At 49.4% G+C, this 8,741-nt stretch overlaps 1 protein-coding gene across 2 annotated transcripts in view; it reads left to right on the top strand.

Moving 5' to 3' along the window:
- Positions 1-924: 924 nt before the first annotated feature.
- Positions 925-8,741, top strand: part of PRIMA1 (proline rich membrane anchor 1) — a 49,568-nt gene continuing 41,751 nt past the window's right edge. For both annotated transcript variants that reach the window (XM_063399271.1, XM_063399272.1), the window contains exons 1-2: positions 925-1,137; positions 7,248-7,398. In XM_063399271.1, coding sequence (XP_063255341.1) covers positions 1,045-1,137; positions 7,248-7,398 — 244 coding nt within the window. In that variant the 5' untranslated portion in view covers positions 925-1,044. The remainder of the gene's footprint in view (positions 1,138-7,247; positions 7,399-8,741) is intronic.

Below are 8,741 nucleotides of genomic sequence, written 5' to 3'. Positions count from 1 at the left end.
TTTTCTACTGTTTCCTTCCTGTGGGGAAGCCGCTCTGTGGCGCCTTGATATTGGGGGTGGTCTATCCAGTTCCCCTCATGCACTGTTACACATTTTCACGTGCTTTGTTAGAACATAGAACCACAAATGCCTTGAAGCGCCTTCCCTATTATCGCAGAGACACCGGGCCGCCCCAGCCCCATGTCCCTCCCGCCTGTCACAGGACAAGCCCCTGCATCCCTCGTGAGAGAAGGGGTGAACACCGACAACCACCAGCCCAAACCCCGTGGCCGCAGTTCGGGATGGGTTTCTCCAGGCCGGGGGTGCCGCTCCATCCCGCGCTGCCCCTCCGGGCGGGTCCCGCTCTCGGTCCCCGCGCCCGGGGCCGCCCCGCCGGGGCTCAGCGGTGGGCGGCTGCCGCCGGGAGGAGCCCGGGCGGGGAGGGAGAGACGAGGGGAGCCGTGCGAGGAAGGGACTGCCTCGATGGGCTTGAAAAATCACTGCAGCAGCGGCGGCGGGCTGGGGGGAGATGCAATGCCCGGGCTGCGCGGCCGCGCCGCTCTCCCCGCCTCTCCCCTCCGGCTCCGGCTCCGGCCCCGGCCCTGCCTCCTTCTTCCCGCGGCCGGCTCCAAACTTTTCCCGCCGCCCGCTCCCCTCCCGCGTGTGCGGGAGCCCCGAGCTCCGCGGTGAGCTCCCGCTGGGAAGCCCCCGGCACGGAGCGGCCGCCGGCGGCGACAGCCGGAGCATCCCGGGAAGGGGGAGCCGCGGGGCGGGCGGGGAGGGAGGCGGGCACGGCGGGGGTGGAGGCGCGTCTCCCTGCCGCGGGAGCCGGGACTTGCAGGGCTCTAGGGTTTTCCCGACCACTCTTTCCCCTCCCCACCCGCCCATCTCCCTGCCTCCCTCCCCCCCTCCTTCCCTCCCGCCTTCCCTCCCTCCCCTCCAGAATTAAAGTTGGGACAGTCGCGCTCCGGGGATGGGTGCGAGCCACCGCCTCTGCAGCCGGCTCGCTCTGCTCCCTCCCCAGGTCGCCCGGAGCCCGCGCCCCCGCCCGTCCGCCCAGGAGGGATGCTGCTCCGGCAGCTGCTGGGGCTGCTCCGCTGCTGCTGGCCCTCGCTGCTGCTGCACTGTGCCCTCCACCCGCTCTGGGGGTCCCTCCAGGTAGGGCCGCCCGAGCCCGCTCCAGCGGCGGGGCGCGGGCGCGGCGGGGCCGGGGCGGGGGAAAGCGGGGCCGCGGGCAGAGCCCCCCGGGCACCTCGGCACTGCGGGGAGGGGCCGTGGCGGGGCGGTGGCCCCGAAGCGGGAGAGCCGCTGCTGTCCCTGGCCGGGGCCCCCGTGCTGGGTGCCGGCGGGTGTGCGGGACGGGGCCGGTGGCAGCCCCGGAGCGCTGAACTCGGTCCCGGAGTGTCGCTCCCAGCGGATGGAGTGGAGTTTCTTCGGCGCGCCGGCGGGCGGAGGGTCGGGAAGCGCATTTTGCTGTAGGTGGCAAGATGCACGGAAAGAGGCGGCGGCGGAGCGGAGCCCCGGCGGTCGTGCCTTGCCGTAGGTTTTCGGTATTGATTGCGAATTGAATTGAGGATTTTCTGGGTAAAGGGCTGAATCAGCTTTTGCCAACTCCGACGCTGTGGTGTCGTGTGACCTTGATTGTAATGTGGGTGGCCGGCAAGAGAGACTTGAGAGAAATTGGTATACAGTGAGGGAGAGCGCCCATCCAGTTTGGAGAATCAGAACAGCAGCAAAGCTCAGCTCAAATGCGTCACTTTGATATTTTAAAGTTTATTTATAATATATGTCTTCAGAGAAGTGATTGATGAGCCAGCCAAGTGCCGTTCAAGAACAGACCAATTACAGTTTCTTTCTTGGAAAAACAAAGTGGAGACTCCACATCTTTTACTCCCTGATCTAAACTTAGTGACTCCCAAGAGATTAAAGAGAGATGTTTGTTTTAGCATCTTGTCTCTTGCCATGAATGACAAAGAGGATTTGTGCTCCTTATGGATTAAAATGAACAGAAATACAACAAAAACAACCTTTGAACCAATGTCCTGTCATAAAAATTTCTGCCAGCACAACCTTCCTGCTGTTCTCCTCAAGTGCTTAGGTAGCTAATCTTAAGTTAAACTATAACTGAATTTCTCATGGAAACACAGTTGGGTGAAAAGAGATGTCTCCTGCAACCTCTCTCCTATCAGTCAATTAAGCAGAGAAAAAAACCCCTTGGATAAACGTCTTTCTGGCAAACTACTCACATGATCTAAACCAATCTTTCAAAAACAATTACATTTGTAAAAATTGAAACAAGCTCTGAGAAATACAAAAGCCAAGAAGCCTACCTTTCCTTGCAATAATTTGGAATTTGGATGAATGTCCCATTCATCAACTGTACTTGGGCTATTGCTTGCTGTTCTGTGGAAGAACAATGAGCCTGCTCATACTCAAGCTTTTTTCCAATTTTCCCAAAACTAGGCTTTATCTAGGGCTCCCATCAGCAGGTTCCAATGGAAAGGGTAGGTATGGAATGCTCACTGGGATGCCAGCCTTCCGTCCTTCCTGTGACTGAAACTCCATCCTTGAACCCCTCCCGTGATTCCTTTCCCCACGTTGAGTCATAATCCTTGCTCTTATCTTCAGTCTCACAAGCCATTCTCTCCTTGCCTAATTCTGTAATGTTGCATCGTGGCTCCCCTGCCCCTGCTCCATCTACAGCAGCAGTCATGTTTTCTCACTTCCCCCAGCCCCTCTTCACTCATTTGTCCCCACAGTGCCTTAGCGTGGCAGAGCCTTCCCTCCCACCTCGGCATTCCCTCCTCAGGCCCTGCCTTGAGACACTTAAGAGAATCACTCAGATGCTAATCAAAGGAGAAGCATTTATCTTACTAAAAACAAAACCAAAACAAAAGCCACAATCTTTTCTTGTTAGTGTGGTAGCCAGTTCTGTGACAAGAGGGATGATTCTGTCAGAGGCTTTTGACATAATTTTAAAAAGAGCAGAAAGGGTCATGATAAATAGCAGGGACACTTCTTTTCTGGTTTTGTAAACATGGATCTGGATTAACTGATGTGAATTGCACAGAGCTGTCTTGGGATTTATGCAGCAGTGTTGAGATCTCATCTCATCTCTGTAGACTGCTTCCAAGAGACAAAGCTCTTGCCACATCAGCAGGCTTTTAGAGGTCTCTGTGCCTTTTCAGTCAACTGCACTTTTCTGTTAAAGCTTTCCTCCTTTTACCTGATTAAAAAAGTCACAAGAAGGCCACCCTCCAGGGACTGAATTAATCCTCTTTTCCCATCCCACTCTGTAGAACGTGCTTGTGGACTGCTGCAACCCCATGGGACTCTACTGAAATACTAAACAGTTCTCACCACATGCAGATTTATTCTTCCCTTGTATGCAAAGGAAGGATCACTCCTTCTAAAAGAAATATTGGATTGAAGAGAAATATTCCACAGGCACAAACTTTGACAGAGACTGCAAAAGGAAACTACCAGTTACCACTTTCTGTTTGTTCTTCCCTGGACATTTGTGGACCAGATTTTCATTTCCATTTTAAAACATTTGTCCTTTTTGCAAAACATGGTCACACCAAATGCACAAATCCATAAAGCCAACTCTACGTATTTTCAGAGCAGGGAAAAAGTGCATTGGCTTGAAGTCCAGGCAGCGTATGTCTAGACTGGCCAACTGCTCAGTGTGTTAAGAAAGCCTTGTGCCAAACAAGCAACCAAGTTTCAGATATGCCAAGAAAACTTGTTTATGGCAGCTCCAGCACCTGGAGGAACGGCTGGAGGAGCTGGGGAGCAAGCCCTGTGGGTCTAGTCCCCCTGTGGATCACCCAGAGGTGATCCCTTGCCAAGGCAACCTCTGTGCCACAATCTGCCTGGCAGCCTGGTGGGTTTCCAGTCACACCTGACCTGCAGAGGTCTTCCAAAGCCATTCTGGGGCCATGGAAGAGTCCACCAGAAGAAATCAGCAGTAAAGTTTGAGGCCAGATTCATATAGGTGACTGGACCACAGGAAGGTGTGGCTCTTTCAAAATGCTTTTCTTGCCACATGCTGTAAAGGCAGCTTACCTTGAATTGCAGACAATAAGAAAGAAACAATGGAGTATTATTTTATCATCTCCTGCCAGAGCAAGTTTGTTCCCTAAAGCATATTTTCTAGTGATTTTTTTTCTGCTTACCTTTAGAAGACACAAGTAATAGCCTTCATTTCTTTCATAAGAAGGCTAATAGACATCAACAGGAGGATTTTTTTTCTTTGAAAAGGAGCCAGATGCCTTCCTTTTTCCCTGATTCTATCTTGCTACTGTTATCTGCTGCTTTATATCACTGTTACTATTCTGTCCTCCTGCTGCAGTCCTTGACTGTTTCTCTCCTCCCTGAGGCCCTCAACCTCAATTTGGGTCTTTCCTTTTCCTGGCAGATTTCAACCAACTTAAAATATCTTTGATTTAAAAACTAAGCCTTTAAGACAAACCCCTGTCAAGGTAATATTTATGTTCCTACTTCTATCTTCTAACAACCACACATTTCACCCAGTGACAGGAGAAGGGAAACAAGTGATAAAGCCCATGCTTTTAATTGTCAGTTCTTTCCTGACTATTTAAAAATGAACATGGGAATTTTTTATAGAAGTTCAGGCTAAAGTATTGAGAAACAAAGCAACTTTTCCTTTTTTATTCTTTCTTTTTTTTCCCCTAAAATAATATTTTCAAAGTAGACAGGAGCAGCAAGTGACTGACCATGATAGGGTTAATCTTGTCTGTAAAGTAATTGAGAAAATGAACCACTATTTTCTGAGGACACTCTATTACCAGCCTAAGGTAGGAGAGCCTCCAGGGATTTAAAAGCAGTCAACAGCTCTAAAAAAAGGCAGAACAAGCCTTTGGTTCTGGCTGATATTAACTTAGAGCAGTAAGTCAGTGTAGCTTTGCCATACCAGCAGTGTCTTCAGACTTACATATGCAAAGCTGCTTCTGATCTGCAAACGCAGCTGGCTCCAAGTCTGCTCCATGTTATTCTCCCCATCCTTCCCATCACACTGCCTCCTGCAAGGCTGTAGTGAGCTCTCAGGATGCACTAACCAAGGGCCTAGGGCATAGTAGCTGTAGGTAGGAGTTGACAGCTGCTCCCTGCTCAGCTGGCGACACCAGGGGAGAGGTGTTGCTCCTTCTGTCAGCACAGTAAATCCTGTCACACCTGTTGAGCAGGGGGTACCCCAGGTATGCCCCCAGCACTGGGGGAAGGACACTTCTCTCACAGGGCTCTTCTTGGGAGCGTGCCTGGAACCCCAGCCTCTCGTGTGAACAGGGCTGGAAGAGCTGGAGCAGCATGGAGGATATTCTGCTGCCTGGGATCCCTTACTTTAAAAACAAATAAACCTTCTTAGCAGACAGATTTATTACTAGTCATGAGCGATTACGCACCCAAGTCACTTTGATTCATTAGAGTGTTCAGAGAGTTTGTGTAAGTTCCTGGAAGCTGTCTGGGATGGTCTTTAACCATCCTCTTACTGTTACCTGATAGTGAAGGGGAAAGTTGGAAAGCACTTGTGCTGAATTTGCTTTTCCCTATGTTTGGTAATAGATTTAGACAAGCTGTTTAAAGAACTGAGCCTTCTGCCTTATGCTGTGCTGAGCCGTCCTTCCAACTTAGCTACATGTAGCCTTTTCTATTCTTTCCTCCCTCCCTATAATATTTAATCAACAAAGCCCTACCTCCATTTCCCTGAGGCCAGAGTAATGCGTCTTTCTGCATTTAGAAACCTCCTACGCATGTGAACGCGTCCTTTGTGCAGTGATGTTGTTTTAATTAGCCACGTCTCTCTTTTTGGCCAGAAATACATGAAATGCCTGTGTGCAGCTTTCCTGCAGGGCACTGCAGCCCCCCTGGTGCCCAGCTGTGGGCACTGGAAGAGGCACGCTGGCCGTGCTGGGGGCCAGGGCTGGACGGGGAGAGGAAACACACGGATTTGGCAGGGGAAGGGAAGCAAAACCTGGGCAGGAGAGAGAACTAGGGAGAAGGAAACCCTGGGTGACCCTGCCAGAGAGGGAGAAGAAGCCTGCCTAAAACAGATCAGAAAGCATGGCATGAGACATCCTCTTTGTAATGACCAACATGTTGTGGAAAAAAGCTAATTAAAGAACATGATGTTAGGCTAAAACCATTAGGACAATAACCTGCCTGAGACCAAACTGTCCAAGACAATATGCTAGCATAACTGTCCTTAGCTTCAGCAGGACACAAGTCTGTCCCAGGCGGTCTCCTAATACTTACATTCAAAGTGCTTGTTAGATAACATGCTTATTAATCTTTTAGGCTTTGCTTTGTCTCTTCGAAATTGTATCCTGTGTAAGTCATTCCAAAGAAGCTGGCTTAGAGACCTCTGAAGTTAACACCTCTCAGAAGCTTCTGTGATGCTCAGCAAATTTCCTTTTCATTGGGGACTGACTCCATTTTGTAGCATTATATTTTACCAAATTTTACTGAATAATCCTTGAATCCCTAGTTATGTAAATACTACTATGACACGAAAAATACGCTGTCAATAAATAGTCCTTGTCACGACTAGATAGAGCTGCTGAATATATCATATACCAGTTCTGGCTAAACCATTGCCCATGGCCAAGTGATGCTTATGCTTGGGTTATCTGCAGTGCCTCATCTTCACTTTTATTATTAGCCAACACTGCATCTCACAGGAGGCTACAGCGTGGCATTTCCATTTAAACCATGTTATTGCTGTGGCCCACAGATGATTAAAATGTGGGTAGCCTCTCCTCATGGCAGGAAGTGAAACACCCTGTGAAATACCTCTCAACGTCCAAGTGAGGCTGGCAAAGCAGAGGAGGGATGTCCTCTGGCTTTCAGTTCTGCCATAAGGAAAATGAACATAATCCTGACCCTAACTGTCTTGTAATTTTTATTAGCTCTCTTTGGCTTGCAGCAATGACCCTGTGAATAATGCATGCTGCTAGATGGCTTTCCTAAGGAAAGAAGGCTTATGCAATCATATTGTCTGCCACTGCCTGCCTTCTCCTTACCCCATAATAACTCAGAAACCAGCTGGCCAATCTCAACTAAATTTGACAGAGGGAAAGAGGTCTTGAAGATATTGTGTTAAATAAAAAAAAAATTAAAAATGGGAGCCATGTAGGGAAGGTACATCTTAGGAACTTTAGCTCAGTTCTCACTTACAGGTCTGAGGTCTAAAAACACATTCATCAGTTTTCACTGTTCTGCTGCTCATGCAATGACTTGTTTCTTCACAGATCACTCAGGGTGAGCCCCAGAAGTCATGTTCCAAGCCTGTAGCAGAGAAATTTACAGAGAGCTGCCAGGAAGTTTGCCAGTGCAGGCCACCTCCGCTGCTGCCACCGCCTCCTCCGCCGCCGCCGCCCCCGAGGTTGCTAGCGGTGCCAAGTAAGTAGCTGCTGGGGGAGCCGTGGTGTGCTGAAGGAGGGCAAAGCAACGGGGACAGCCAGGAGAAAGGATGGGCAAGAGGGCACAGCCAGCTCGTTTGTCATTTTCCACTTAGCAAATGGAAGAAGAAATGTTCTCAGCAGAGATGGAGATCTGTTTTCTGATCAATGAATAATGCTTGGCTTTTGGAGGAGAGCCAGAGAAATTCCCTCCTTTCATTGTGTTATGTATGATTCCCTGGTTTTAAATGGGTCCCTAATCCCCTAGCCCTGGGAAATGCTTTCCTACAGAGACAGCACTCTGCTGCCTCTTGAGTTGCATGACCCCCTTTTTTGCCAGGTGTGCAGCTTGAAGGTCTGGATGCTACAAGGCAAATTAATTTATAGGCAGACAAAAATCCAAACACTCTGTCTAGACCATGCAGTACGTTTGACTGTTGTCAAGATGCTGGAGCACTACAGTTTACCCTAGCAGTGAGTCAGGCTCACTGGTTTTAAATTGCTTACAACTGCTACAAAAATAGGAGGCGTGTCAGGAGTCAATGGCAAGTGAGCAGTTTTCCCACTAATGCACACACAGGCTAAGACTCATCTCCTTCCCTTCATACAAATCATTGCTCCCAAGCCTTACCCAGTGCATCTGAGCTCCTGCTAGCTTCCAGCCATACATCCCTATGCCCAGCACACCTGGTGCCTTCAGTTCCTGCTGACTAGCTCTGCAGCTGCTTCCCACATCAGTATTCCTGTGATCCCTGACATACAGATAATTTCTGGAGAGTGCTATCTGTCCCTGGGGTCTCTGCACAGTGGGAGAGACCTTCCCTGTTCTATGTGCACCCACTGGGTTCAGGGACCCAGACTGGGTGTTTGGTATTCCAGTAAATCTCCTTAACGCTTATGCATTTTCATAAATTCATCTCTCCCTATAAAGCTGCCTATTAATTCTTCTCCCTGCTTATATAAACTCTCCTGGGAGCAGTGTTGCAAAGTGTATCCAGTATCCTCAGCACTTCCCCCAAGGAAAAATAAATCATTAGGTATCATCATCTGGCTGTTTGTCTTTATCAGCGCCATCTCCAGATGTGCAGAAGACATAAGGAAGGCTTCTGCACAGCTTTTAGTCAGGCAGAGGACAGGCAGAATTTTTCAGTGTCTTTTCTGCCAGGAGCATGCTTTGTACTTGTGCTACACTGCAGAAAATTAAGGCAAAGGCAGAGAAAAACCAACAGTGAAACACTTGGGAAAGGAAGTACAAAGACAGCTGGGAAAGCAGAGAGGGATAGTTTTTATAGCAGGAAAAATCCCTTTCAATGTTCAGGAAAATGTCATGGGCAGTAATATGGA

This window comes from Prinia subflava, chromosome 5 (genome assembly GCF_021018805.1).
Source record: "Prinia subflava isolate CZ2003 ecotype Zambia chromosome 5, Cam_Psub_1.2, whole genome shotgun sequence".
NCBI classification, from domain to species: Eukaryota; Metazoa; Chordata; class Aves; order Passeriformes; family Cisticolidae; genus Prinia; species Prinia subflava.
Note: the sequence above shows the minus strand (reverse complement) of the source record. Positions and strands in the feature narration are given on the sequence as shown.